Source organism: Lissotriton vulgaris, unplaced genomic scaffold (assembly GCF_964263255.1).
Source record: "Lissotriton vulgaris unplaced genomic scaffold, aLisVul1.2 SCAFFOLD_535, whole genome shotgun sequence".
NCBI classification, from domain to species: Eukaryota; Metazoa; Chordata; class Amphibia; order Caudata; family Salamandridae; genus Lissotriton; species Lissotriton vulgaris.
In genome coordinates, this window is record NW_028250319.1 from 712277 (window position 1) to 727121 (window position 14845).

Genomic DNA, 14845 nt, shown 5'->3' on the forward strand with positions numbered 1-14845 from the left:
AATTTCCAAACTGGCTCTTCTATATGTATAACCTGCTTGCTTATCAAAGCTTTTGATAATTCCTTCTGGTTTTGAGATAGCACTACCTTTTCCCATTTCTACCTTCTCTAGTTTGATTGATGCAATTTATTTGGCCTTTTTTCTAATGTTACCATCTGATAGGGTTGTCACTCTCCTTGACTCATTGATTAAAACCTTGGTCTCCTCCATTTTCTCTTCTTTCTGCTCCCCTTCGTTTAGTGAGCCTTGTAGCAAGTTTTAGCCATTGTGACGCGTTTCCATGCAACTATATTTCCACTGACCTTAGACGCCAACCCATTAGCGGCAAAACCTGCACTGTGTGATCGGTGTCTCAGATTCCATCCAACAGGGACTTCCAGCCATCAGGCCTCCTCAAACCAAAACAGACACCTTTAAACTTGCAGACTTGCAGGAGAGCCACTACAGTGCTTTTCCTGGCTGCCTCACAACCCTGCTTATGAATTGATTGAAAATGGGACGTCAAAATGTTGGGACTAAGTCTTCACACCACACCAGTAGCTATGAGCCCAAATCCGACTAGCTCATAGTGCCTCAATTACTCTCCTAACCTTTCCAGAGAGAGACAAGTGAATTGGCACCCCAGAGCATAACACTCTAGCCCCTCTCAGGTATTGCAGTAGTATATCATCACCTTTTGTTCTCTCACTCATACATGTCCACAATAAACAGAAAAGAGACATGTAGAAATCTTACAATATTTTACAAACTATTCAAATTGAATGACAGATCAGCTTAACCTACCCTCAGTATTGAGCACAGTGATATATTAGAGATCTCTGGGATTAGTGGTGTACAAAGGTAGCTGCTCTACTTCTCAGCTGGTGCTGCTCTCTCCTCTCCGGATCTTTGCTCTGCGGGAATGCCTTCTTTCTATTTTCAAATTGACAAGTTCCGGCTTAAATGATAAGAATTTATGTACAAAAACAGCAGATGAATTTCTCTATTATGTGAAGGTGTTAGTGTCAGACCACAGAGAATAATAAAGAACAGTGTTATTCAACCTTGTATGAGATGTTCTGACAGAACCCCAGGAGAAGAGCAAAATGCGAAAACATGTGCAGCCTATTTGTAAAAGAAGTGTGGCACGAAAACAAGCATGATATTTTGTAACGCGTGCAAAGCAAAAGCATTTTACAATATGCATATATAGGCTAACAAAGAGAAAAATGACAATGGGCTAATAAGAATGAGGTCACAAAACAAGAAAATTCAAATCATTTCTTCTAAGCATGCTATAAAAAAGGTTATAATAATAATAAAAAATCAGACATGTTAGTTTAGAAAATTTAACCACATTAAGTTGCATCAGAGGTATACATGATGTCCCTTGCAAATTTAAAGGCCAAAAAATCCAAAACTGATTCCGTCCCCGCAGAAAACAATTGATCGACAGCTCAGGTTACAAAGGCCAGAGAACTGACATGATTATTGTTCTCAGCCGATGCTGAGAAAGCTGCCATGCAACCTGCATCTGAGTTTTTAGAGCCAGTATTAAGTGATACTGGTACCGATGCCCAAATCTGCTCTGGAAAGATTGGCTCATTGATCGCATTGTGAAGAAGCTGTGGCCTCCGAGGACAACTCTCTAAATGGGTAACTAATGGACTCATCAGCAGTTTAATGTCCATGGAGCCCGTGTCTGCAAAGCCAGGCAAATATCCTGTGGCCATTTAAAGGGGTACCAGAGATAGCAAAACACAGGTTGTATGCAAGTAAACCAGGCAGGTTGGAATGTTAATGATCAATCAAGGTCCAATTCTTGAAGCAGGAAAATTCCAAAGCATCGAAGCATTCTCTCAGGACACAAATTAAGCAGTGGTTTTTACAGTGGGCTTGCAAACAGAACATCTATAGCGGAGGAGCAAAAATAGGACTAAAATGCCACAAATGAGGAATAACGGCAGAAGGAATCCTACACACTAGGGAATGAATAAAAGCCGGTATTACTCTGAAGATTGTTTGAAATGAACTGTCTAAGTCGAAGCCCACAATTCAAAGAAATGTGCAAGAGTGGCTGTATTAGATGCATTTTTAAAAATATGAACTAATTTACCAAAATGTAGCAGGAGCTTTGTGTTCAACAAGGACTGTATCTAACTGGATGTCCTTGTAACTTGCAATTCAAAAGTTAATCAAGCATATTTTAGTGCTAGTCCTTATGAAAAAATAGTGCTTTGAGTCTGCATAGCTTGTTAAAATCAGCCTTCAAAGATGGAATGGAAGGCCACAATGGGCTATCCACAATCTCTTGCATCGGGGGGGAGAGGATGTTATTACAACATGTGACAGTTTCTCGGATCCCAGCTCACATTGCACAAAAATCTTGATTGCTTAGCATTAAATAACTTCTATTTGAAAGGACACTAATAATTGGGAGCTTTGCAGGACCTGGTATTCCTTTTAGATAACAGACCAAATTTGCAACCTAAGTGTTAAATGTTCTGTGAATAGTCACATGTTTGCAAGAGAGTAAATTTCCGACAGAGAGTTGCATTCCTTTCCAGTTAGGAAGACTTCTTTGCTGGCACATTCACAGCGATAGTAAAAGGGGACCATAAAGGCAAAAAAGCAGTTCAGAATTTATGACTTGGCGTATAAGTAAGAAAGAAAAACTGGCACTTCGCACGATCAAAAAGAGCATGTTTGAAAATATACAAAAAAATGTTACATCTATAAATGGATATACTAAAAATATTGACTATCAACATATGTGGGCTTAATGATCTCAAAAAAAGACAAAAAATAGCGAGACCCATGTCGAGGAGTCCCAAAGACACCTATTGAAAATGTGGGATATAGATTAGTTGTTGCTACAACACAGGCAAACAAAACACGTGGGGTGGCTATTTTGGCACGTGGTGGTGAATTCCGTTTCACAAGATCTGCTGCAGACCCATGTGGCAGATGGGCAATCACCGAGGGCCAATGTGCTATGGGGAAAAAATTCACCATCTGCTCAGTGTATGGGTGTGTTATTGACGATCCTGAACTATTGCTGTTTTTATCTAATGAACTCGCACATTGGCCAGTACCCATGATTGTCTGTGGCGACTTTAATCTTAACCTCCCACCAAATTGGTTTTCTGGACATAACTTCAATTATCAAGGCAGAAAACCAAAAACTTTTAAAGCCAAGGAAGCGCTTTGCTATACCCACGGGTTAGTAGATTTTTGGGAGATGAAACACCCATACAACCCCGGCTACACTTTCTTTTCCCACCCCCATCAAAAACTAGCCAGACTGGACTATATATTTGTTTCACATACCATGGTTTCTAGTTGCTCTATAGAGCGGCTACCTATCCAACAAACAGACTTACATGTCCACTGCTAAAATTAAAAAAATATATTCCATTTATTAACCCACCGTTGATCCATTTTGCGTTCCGGAGAAGCATGCTGCTTGCTGAAAAGAACTTCAACACTTTGTCAGGGGTAGTAAGTGCCATATAAATAAAATTTTAAGTGCAATTATTATGTTTTATTTCAAGTTACTTGTTAGCTAACCCTTTCGTGGTGAATGCATGGATGATGGAATTGTGGTATGGTATGGATTGTGATAGTGATAGTGCATATATGTAGCTGTGGGCATGCTAACTCAGTGCAATTGGTTGCAGCAGGTTGAATGCTTTACTACTACAGGACTCAAACAGAACTGATAGAATAATGCTATCATGCTCACGGCAAAGTGTGTATATGGTGAAACTGTACATCAGTACCTATATCAATAACTGACTACACAATACCATACATGTTATTTTTAAGTCCTGAAGAAGTGAAAAATTAAGGGGCATATTACCAAGCAATAGCGATAATTATCGCTATTGCTTGGTTAGAGACAAAAATTTACCGCTGAGCTGCAGCGATTTTTATCGTATTACCAAGGTTTTATCGCAAATGCGATAAAAATCGGCCGCAATGCATGAATATCGCTGAAAAGTCCGCGATATTCATGCATTACCGAGCTACTGCTCTTAGCCATGTTATCCACCTCCCATTGGATAACATGGCTAAGAACTGCTCAGGGCAGGTGTTACCTTTTGGAGATATTCGCGCTTAGCGCGAATATCTCCATAAGTTGGTAATAGGAGATAGCGATGTTAGCGACTGTTTCCAGTCGCTAACATCTTGGCACGCCCACTTTGCATGTCATTAGTGATAAATATCACTGACATGCAAAGTGGGGCCCAAGATGGTCGCTATCTCCTACTAGCTGTCGCTAACTGGTGTTAGCGACAGCTAGGTAATAGGGAGATAATTTTATCTCCGCTTTCTTGTCTTTTAAAGCCAAAAAAGCAGAGATAAACCCCCTTGATAATATGCCCCAAAGTTTCCAAACATATGTTGGCTTTTGGTTCTTTTGTGCTATTAAATTGGAACGAGAGAAGTCTGAAGTTCATTTTGTTTTATAAATGATCCACAAGCAAATAAGGTCATATTCAAGTATTTTAAAAAAGATGAAAAAACAATTACATCCTGGGAACTAATTACTTTTTTAAACCTCAGCTTTGTATTTATAACAAGAACTGAATTCACACATTTGTAAAATAAGAAAAATCTCACCCATCGCTATTGTAAGGCACTGACGGACACATTGCGGGCCCCATCCACAAAGGTAAAAACTTGGAGTTAAGTCCAAGTTTACTACTTTTGGTATTCCCAAAGGTAATTTACTACCAGTAACTTTACTATTAGTAAACTTACTAGTAGTAAGTTTAGAACTCCTATAAATTTTACTACCAGTAAGTTTACCAGTAGTAAAGTTACTAGTAGTAACTTACCTTTCTGAATACCAAAAAGTAGTAGACATAGACTTCAGTTTAATTTGCCTTTGTGAATCAGGCCCTGCAAGTCCGTTGTCTTTAAGAAGCACTGTACTTTTATATGCAGATATTAAAATCTAGCTTCACAATGCATTTCTCTTTGCAGCTGTGCAGTGACACAAGCCATGAATGTACAGGTAGTTGAGAATGGCCAGTCCCTGCAAGTCATGTTTGAGATTGAGACATTCATCTTTAATGGCCAACCTGACGTCTATATGTGGTGTAATGTGTCCCTTTGCCTGAAAGATCCATCAAATACCTGCCAGGTAAGTCATAAGGATTGATGAAGAAAAATTATGCAAATACATTTTTAAGTATGCAGATGTATGAGCCCTGCTAGAAGCTGGTGTGAGCACAGTCACAGTGAGTTACTGTCATGAACAGTGAGGTACAGGTGCGAGTGCAGCGAGACACTTGAACATGCAGATAAAATCATCATCTAGATTATATACCACTAACCTTAATGACTACGATTCCTCCTTCTTCATCCCAGTATTATTGACAAATTATCCTCCAGATGCCAATGGTCACCACTTCCCAAGCTCTTTTTCATATCAACCCCCACTGCCTCTTTCTTGTGTCAATTTTAGGTCACAGCTAGACAGAGCATTCACTGTCTCTTCAAGACCTTTAGCTTTCTAACAGTGGGCTTACCACTTGGCTTCATTGTCACTCTCATTTGCTTACTTTTTATTGGTAACTTGCAGTAGTCTTCATTCCTTTTCATGTGTTTGTCTCTTCCTTGGAGCATCGATGCATTACTTGTGTCCTTCAACAGATCATTTTTTTACAGAGAGTCTCTTTCAGTTGGACCCCTCTTACATTCCTCCCATCCCTTTTCCTCTCCACCCTCATTCCAGTAGCTTGCTCCCTTCCATCCTGGTTCCCAAAGCCCTCTATCCAATTGTTGAGGGAGGTTCTTAAGAAGGAACATATGCCGAGAGGCTTGTAACTACTGAGAAGAGGAAGGAAGATTACAGGTAAGTAATCTAAACATTACCTTCACATCTCCTTTCTCCTCCCATTCCTTACATATTGAGGATATGCCCAAGCAGTATGTCATAATCACAGTCTGACAGAAACAAACCACAAGACATACTACAAAGACAACACCATCCCTGGGTGCGGAAAAAGACAATGCTATCATTACTACACTGTAGGAAAAGAAGGACATGCTATGATAAGTTCAATATCAACCTTAAAAAATGCCTGCATTACAAGGAAACCATAATTCCAAAAATAACTGAATTCACTGAGTTCCATATGAGAAACCAGAGTATAGCCTAAGTGGAAGCCTAAAGCCTAAAGCCTAAAGATGTCTATAAACATGACTTGAATAAATCACCTCTAGAACACATCTATATTTAACTTAGAGGTCCTTTGTTCAAATAGTGAGCAATCAAACAATGGTGAGAACTTACAGGTAGATACAAAAGGGATACAGCCTCTCTTAGATGACCAAAACATAATATTTTGAACCTCTGATATCAATCATCCCCAGCTGCACCAACAGAAAATATTCCTATAACCTCAACAGTATGAATCTCAGACCTTGACTCTGAAGAGACATTGGTAATCAGAATAGGATGAGAATTCCTCAATCTCTAGTAACATTTAAAATAACATCATAAAAATATTTATAATCCATGAACAAAAACAAATCTACCCTTATTCAATCTTAACTATAGATGGGAAATAGAGATGGTTGCATTCTTCATACTCCTTGATGTGGAGCATGCTACAAAGAAGAAACTCCTTGCAGATAGGAGTTTTGCTGAGTCACACAAAGACGGTAACTCTAAAAAGAAAAAAACGGCAATTGTACATTCAAGGAAGGAGAAAAACATAAACTTTTGTCCTCAAGTAGGTGAAACCTTAGGAAACTCAAGAGCTGCCTGAAGACCAATGAAGGCTTAAGGTTGCTTAAGATTATCAATTGACGACATAAATCAGGATTTTGACATCCTGCCACTAGATGTCACTCAAGACATGGGTTTTCAACGGAGACACAGTACCTCCAGCACCCAGATAACCTTAGGGATAACAGTGTTGTGCTATACAAATAATGACTGACTGACTACCAATGGCCCTCTGAGAATCGGCCATTCATCAACTTAGGAAAGAATTCACCACTCTGTACAGTATACTTCGTTTCCCCCCAACTCCCAGGCCAGGTTTTTGTACCACTTCCCTGGTGCATTAAGGTCCTTGTAGTTCTTTGTGTCAGGTCCATCATGGCCTGCTGGTTGTTCCCTATTCACTAGCTTGGTTCCTGGATCGTAAGGGTATTCTGACCCCTTTATATTTGCATTCTGGACAATTTTCTATGTCTGTTCCAATCCATGCTCTGTTCCAGGTTTTCTTTTTCTATAAATGTGTCTCCTGGTCCCCCTGGCCTTTCCTTTTCCAGGTCCAAGTTCAGCCTTCCCTTAACTGGTGGTTGTTTGATTCCCTACACCAGGTCAAGTCATTACACTTGGCTTTCTCCCTGCAAATGGCTTTCTCCGTGTACCTGTGCTCCTCCTCGGAACCTCCAGCTATTTCAGCCCTGTGAGATCAGATTCCAGTGATTTGCAACTGATTTCTGCATGTCCTTGAGGTTTGTTGTGTTCCTGCTGCTGTTAGTACAGGTGGATTCTGTTTCCTTTTCACTGCCCCCATGTTCCTTATGTTTGCTATTGTGCAGTATCTGTTTTCTGTCCCTTGTTTTCCTTCACCTTTGTTCCTGTGTTAGTCATTGATCATAGTCTCCTGTCTGCACTATTCTTGATGTGCTCTGTTAACTGAGACTCCTTGCTTTGTGTTCTGTGTTCCTGTTTGTCTGCATATTTCTGATGTGTCTTTTTTTACTGTACTTTCCTAGCCTTGTTTTAAGTATTTCAGCTGAGTCTATTCAAGTCCTGTTCCTGACCCTGATTTCAATCCTGCTTTTCCGTGAGCCCAGTTTATGTTTTGTTTTTTCTTGTTCTGTTCCCTGTTGGTCTGTCTAGTGGTTATATTGTACTTTTGATTGTCCGACCTTCCACGGGTGCCACTTAGACTCCAAGGCTTATGGCTTTGGCACAGAGAACCACTAGCACTCCTTCTCCATAGGGGCTGCTGGGTGTCTAAATGAACTTTGTGAGATTAATCAGCTCCTTGCTTTTGTATGAGATCACCCCCCCTCACAAATAGATCACTATCCAGGGAGCATACAAACTATCATTTATGCTAACCTTTGTGGTTGAACTTGTTATCCTATAGATTCCCTTTTCAGACTTTCAGTTTCCTAGTCAAAGCCTGTCCCTGCCTACGTCAGTCCTCAGCCGCTGTTCTCCCTTCCTTCTTAGCCTTCAGGTAAATACTTGTATATGGTTTACACCAGCACTTGTGAATCTCACCCCCCCCATATTCCAGTCTTGGCCCAGGGACACCCACCTCAGCCCCCTTCAGAAAACTTTGCTGAAAAACTCTCCTAAATGAATATTGAAGCGCATGCCATAAAACCATAAGCTGTAAGAAGCTTTTTCTTCTTTTCATCACTAATATGAGCTAGTTTAAATAGACCTGACTACTAGTTAAAAAACCTGAAGTCCCTCTTGGTAACACTAAATGCTTTAGGATAACCAGTCTTCCAAAGTACTCATCAATTTAAGCTGGAGGCATTTATACTCAGAACGTCTTAGATTCCAGAGTGCAAATGCAAACCTTTATTCCAGATGTCAAGGGTTAAACTACTAACATAATAACACATGAATACTCTATAGGACTGAAATGTATGTCTTCATCTATTTATGATGAAGATTTAGGGCTACATTCGCCAGATTAATTTTTGTGCAAAGAATAAAAGCAGAGTTGCAATTTGCCAATACAAAAATTCCTTACTTCAAAATCATTACCTCTACAATGCATTTGAACTGCTATCTCGATGCTAAGAGAAGAGTAAATAAAAGGAAACCCATTTCAAGAATAGTATCATATCATGGCCCAAATGTAACAATTTTCTTCACGAGTAACATATGGTACCTCTTCTTATTTATTAAAACCCATACTCCGGTCAATCGGGAACACCAATTGCGCATCTCCCCAAAAGTCTGATGACAAAAGGAGACAGACTTCAGAGGATGTCTGAGAAAGCAAGAACCAAATAATAAATACAAATGTTTTTTGTGGTCAGAATATTGGTCTAGTCGCAAACCAAAATGAAGGATCCGAATTTCTTAGGAGTGTCCAGATAATTTTCTAATGAGACCCTTTTATAAAATATCCTAATGGAGACATTCAGATGTTCTTAGCTACTCCCTCATTGTGTCAACCATCTGAGCCCACCTCAACCACTGGCAAACAGAATGAGGCTGGTAAACTATTAGTCCTGAAAAAGGAGCATATGTTGACTGAGCTTCATGGACACTTACTTCTTTAACAACTTAAAGCAGGAACCATGCCTTTGGACAAAATTGCAATCGCAACTGAATGGTCATTTCTATGGAGACCACACAAAGAATCAACAAGAAAAACCTGTAGGAATTTTCCTAACTGGAAAATCAAAGAAAAGACAATGAGTTACTGAGCGAAAGTAAAGCAATCAGCAAAATGATTGCTAAGAAGATTGAAGAATAAACATTGAAGACAATATTAAAATATTTTTAACCTTGAAACAGTGTACATTGCTTAAAGAGGATTTGTATTCCAAACTTTAGGCTAAAAGAGTGCTCCCTGAATGCCAGAACATTTAAACTACTGGTTTATTATTCTTTCAGTTACAACTTTTTCTGAATCATCTAATGAACAAGTCTCAGGTGAGGGCCCATCAAACTCTAACTACAATTGGAGTCAGACCCAGGTTATTTTTTTAGAGAAAGTCCCAACAAAGAGGAATGAGAAGACACAAACCAATTTAACCATGAAAGATGAAGACAAGACACCAAATATATATGAATTCGTAAACACACCTATTGGAAACTTTTCTAAAATAACTTTAACAGAATGTCATGCAAAAAGCGCAATTTACACAGAAGAAAAACTGTCTACGTAGCATGTAAGGAGGTTACAATTTGCCAAAATGCTTTTCACTTTTGAAAGGAAGTGATTAAAAACAAACTACTCCCTATTCTTAGAAAATTGTGACCAGAAACATCTGTCACAGACCTTTTATAAAAGGAAGAAGGAAGGAGATGGAGTGCAATGTTGGAAGATAGACTGTAATAGAAATGGAAGTAAAGCTGGTGCTATGAAGGAAGGGCCTCACCCTTTCACCTCTGTCCCATCATCCCTCACGGTGATAGGTAGGTCAGTTAATTTTTATGAACCCAAGAGGATCCTAGGTGGAAAAGTCAAGAGCACTGCATAGTACAACAAGTCCATCCCACTAGAAAAAGACAGACTAGAGAGCAAAAACAGCATCCACTGTCACCCAAATCAATTTAGAATGGAAGCCTGTCCTAGCTGGGCAGCAGCCGAGGAGCACAGATGAAGACATAGGGCCCAATTACGATGTCGGTCGGAAAGCATTCCAACCGACTCCTTGTCGGAATGGTTTCCGACCGACTCGGGTTCGGTGAGTCTGACGGACTGATTCCAATCTTTCCGAACACCGTTCGGTTGGACTTCCATTGACTTCAATTGGAGCCTGTATTCTGAGTAACAACACAGGCTCACATTGAGAGAAGGACTGTGCATGGTTCTATAGAGCAGTCCCATGAGTACTCCTATTGGCCCCAACCTGAGGCGGCTGAGTGAAGGGGGGCTGCTACGGGCCCCCATAGTGAGTTTCCGACAGCCGTTTCATGTCAGACAAACCGATTCAGAAAAGCTGTCAGAATCTGACATTGTAATACGTCGGTCGGAAATGGCAGTCCATAGACCTCTACGATTTTGCTTCGATCAATTTGTAGTCACCGAATGACAGTCGGAACTGAGTTGGAAAGTCAGAAATGTTTTTGAGTCGGGCGGAAACATGGGATCCAACATGGGTTTGGAAATTCTGAATGCCATTTGGAGCCTTTCTGACCAACATCTTAATGAGGCTCATGAAAGTTTAAACGCATGTCCATGTTGGAGCCTTACAAATATCTGAAATAGAGACATTCCCTATTAGAGCCACAAAGGCTACTTTTCCATGGTGAAGTGAACTTTGGATCTACCAGATACAAAAGTGTAGCAAAACAATCACATCCACTGCCTCATTTCTATTGTTCTGTCCAAGCAGAATTTTAAAACTCTCTTCGTGTTCCACATGTAGAGGACTCCCTCTGCTGGTGCTGAAGGGTTAGGAAAGGAAGCTGGTAAGGCAACTACCCAATTGATATAGAAGTCTGAAATTACTTTCTGTTGAAAACCTGGGAGAGTTCTCATCACCATTTGTTCTTAAAGGACATAGTGTAAAGTTCCTGGGAGCCCAATGCCTATAGTTTGATTACCTTGTAGGCAGAGGTGAATTGATGCAAAGCGACAGCTTTCCAAGTAAATGTTGACTTGGTTTTAGCCTCAAATGGTGGAACCATTAACTGTGTTTAGCACACATAGTGAGGAAGAGAACTAGCAGGAGGAAAAACTTTGCTGATTCCTTTGAGGAAAACTTTCACAAAAGAAAATGCAAAGTAAGAAGTTTTTACAGATTTCCTATAGGCAGGGATGCGCTAAATTTCCCTCAAATGATGAAGGCCTTGCCAAGTGGAGCAGGTAAGGAATCTCTACTTCTGTCTGAACTCTTGAGAGATCACAGTTGATTTGGATACTCCAGAAAGAGAACCTATACCATTTAAAAGCATATTATGTTTTTTGGAACGTTACGTTGCTTCTTGTAATACTCCAATGCAGTCTTGTGGCAGGTTAAAATATCCATACTGTAAGAATTTAGGAATTCAGAAAGCAGGCCAAAAAGTTCAGCAATGGAAGGATCTGCCCCAAATGTGTACAGGAGATCCAGTCTGTGTGGCAACTTCCTGTGTGTTTGCTCAAATAAATAAAGAAGGCCCCTGATGTGGCTACTCGGGTGCAATCAATTCCTTCTGGCTTTGCGACAGTGCACTTGAGCAACACATTCAGGATCCAACACATGGCAAGAAAACACATACATAATTCTCCCTGACCTGTCCATCAAAAGGGCATTCTCATTCCACCCAAGTTAATAGTATCCTGAAGCTCAGTCTGAGCTTTTGTGTTACCTGCTTCTATGAACAAGTCTATTTGATAGATGCTATGTAGCACGTTGGCATTGAGAACCCACTCATGGTTTTTGGAAAGATAGGCTGTGCAAGTTTGCAGAGGGTCGATTATCACATCTTTGTCCGCAAGCCCTATCCATCGTCCAGCACCACCACGTTTAGAGTTCTAACACACAGAATGTTAATAGTTGTGCATTTACTTGGGAATCGAGTCCTCCGAAGGTGTTGTCAGCACCTGCACCATAACTATCCAGGAAAGCAAGTCATCTGTCACCCTCTCACCCCACCATGTTCTTTGCATGTTCTCCTCCTTTGCCCCAGTCCACTCCAGCAAGTCTTTCCTCCGATCCAGAATGAAGGGGGGCCGTAGAATTCAGCAACTGATTGCAAAATGCCTCTTACCCACTATAAGGCCCATCATCCTGAGCCGTCTAGTGAGTTTCTTTTTAGCACTCTCTGGGAGTAGGCCCAGCAGACATTGTTTAAGTACGCAGGGGACCTACCACCTCAATACAGTCCTGATTTGGGCCAGTATCTCCTCCCAGTAATTTGTTATAAATGAGCAGTGCTACTTTACATGGAAGAAATCAGCCTCAGCATGACCACATCCAGCAAATTTGGGGCCCCTATTGGGATAAATGATATGTACTGTTGTGCTTGGGTTCGAGACCCCTTGAATTACGGAAGACAAGAGGCTTTATGGCAAAACAGGAACAGTTTGCTTAATTAAATTTTACAGCCGGGAGAACAGTTACAGGCACATAGTCAGAGAACTGTCTCAATTTAAAATCTGTAGGTATCCTTCTTTTATACAAAACATGATGGGTTGTAAAAGTTTCCAAAAATGGTGAGGAATGTTAATTGCTGGCTTTGGAGTCATAAATTACTTGTCTACATGTTTCCATATTTGGGTCTCGACTGTGCGTGAACTGGGTTTACACTAGCATTTTCTATCCTTGTGTATTAGGCAGCCTGTGGTCAAGGTAATGAAAATAACCATGTCTAATGTGCAAACTGGGTGAAGCTAACATGGGTAATTATGTTTAGTGTGCAAACAGGTCTTAAGGTAATTTAGGTAATCATGTACTGTACAGACAGGGGTTAATACAACCTAGGTAACCATGTGTCCTGGGTATACCAGGCATAAGTAACATAGGTAACCTTGTGTGCTGCGTATACCAAGGTTAAGTAATGTAGGTAACTGTGTATTAGGCAGCCCATGGTTAAGCTAATGTAAGTAACCATGTGTACTATGCAGGCTGGTTTGTTGCTAATATACGTAATCATATACTGTACAGAATGGGGTTATGGCAATGTGAATTCTATTGTAGTCTATGAAGTCTGTTGTTTAGGTAATGTAAATAACCAGGTGTTCTGTGTAGACTGAGATTAAAGTAACATAGATAACCTTGTGTATTAGGGAGCATGGAGATAAGCCAATGTCAGTTATGTGATCTTGGACGTAGTGGATATGAGCGATTGTGACATTTTGTACGGTGATGATTTTCCAGATAGAAAGTAGGGAGGGGCTTGAGAAGGTGTTGAATGTTTGTGTGATGGGTGAGCAGCTTTTGAGTGAGAAGTAGTGTCTGGATACCATCTTAAGCACTTTGTGAAGAGGGCTTGGATGTGAGCAGATGCTGAGTGTGAGAGCCAGTTGGATACAAGGGTAACAGCAGTGCTTTTCTTGCTGGGCTTGGTAGGAGCACTGGACTAGTTTGTGTTCCAGATGTTAAGGTTGATGTTGAGAGGAATACCAGATGTTAGGGGTGTGGTGAGTCACAATGTGGGAGTTGTGTGGTGCGATGGAAGTGCATAATGTGATCTGTTGGTAGTTAGTAAGGGTGCCAGGGGTGCCTGGGGTGAGTGGGGTGTTTGGTGTTCTGGATGAATGAGAATTCCAGATGTGATGGAGGCTCCGGTTGTGAAGTAAAAGCTTAAATACTCTCTGCCTTTCTTATTCCCTTTTAGTGTTCATCTTCATCTGGTTCTGCAAGTACGGGCCCTTAACTCATGACATGGATTCGATTAGGATTTCAGGTATATTTTACACATTGTCTCACTTGCACTGCTGTGGAGTATTGTTTTGGGTAATCAGTGTAAGCTATATAAGAAGTCCATCCTACAATTCACTGCTCTGCAATTAGTGACTCACCCCTTTAGTAATACCTGCTTATCAAGATAGGCACTCAACCTTACTCTGAATGCTCCATGGAAATACAATTTATTCTTTAATTATGTGGTATGCTACTGGCAGGAAGAAACAGGTGGAGGCACCTACTGGATAGGATTGTTGTATGGCATTTTAGATTCCGAATTAATTTTCCCGATTCATGCCCTTATATAGGTACAATCCATGTTGCCCTTATATGGGCATAGAAATCAAGCCCTTATTTAGGCTTAGCCCATATTACCCAAATACAGGCATGGCTACTTCTATCCGTTCATCAACGTCACAACGATTTCTTGGAAAACCAGGCTCTTAAGCAGAAGGGACTTCCCCTAGCCTGGATATTGATTTCTCCAAGAAACTCATTATTATGCATGAACAACTATTCCTTAGGGGTTCATCCATGATGTTCATGTGTCCAACTTTACGTCAAAGCTGGCATTCCTAAACACCTTCATGGTATAGTTATACCTTCACTTGCTATAGCAAAGTATGGTGGTACGGTGCAGTTCGACGAGCTACTTGCCGAAGGAAGCCGACTCTCCCAGCTGCCCTCCTCTGCCGAGAAATCCAGCTCAAGAGTTTCTGACTACCCTTGCAGGGTGTTGGGATATCGAGTCCAGAGACACATTCATTCTAAGGTATGGAGCTGATTAAAACCTAGA

The 14845-nt window shown here is 40.6% G+C and overlaps 1 protein-coding gene across 1 annotated transcript in view; it reads left to right on the top strand.

Annotated features, from left to right (window-relative positions):
• Positions 1-14051, top strand: part of LOC147663291 (IgGFc-binding protein-like) — a 248438-nt gene extending 234387 nt beyond the window's left edge. The window contains exons 7-8 of the mRNA XM_086950554.1: positions 4972-5131; positions 13982-14051. Of these exons, the coding sequence (XP_086806680.1) occupies positions 4972-5131; positions 13982-14020 (199 nt within the window). The 3' untranslated portion in view covers positions 14021-14051. The remainder of the gene's footprint in view (positions 1-4971; positions 5132-13981) is intronic.
• Positions 14052-14845: the final 794 nt, after the last annotated feature.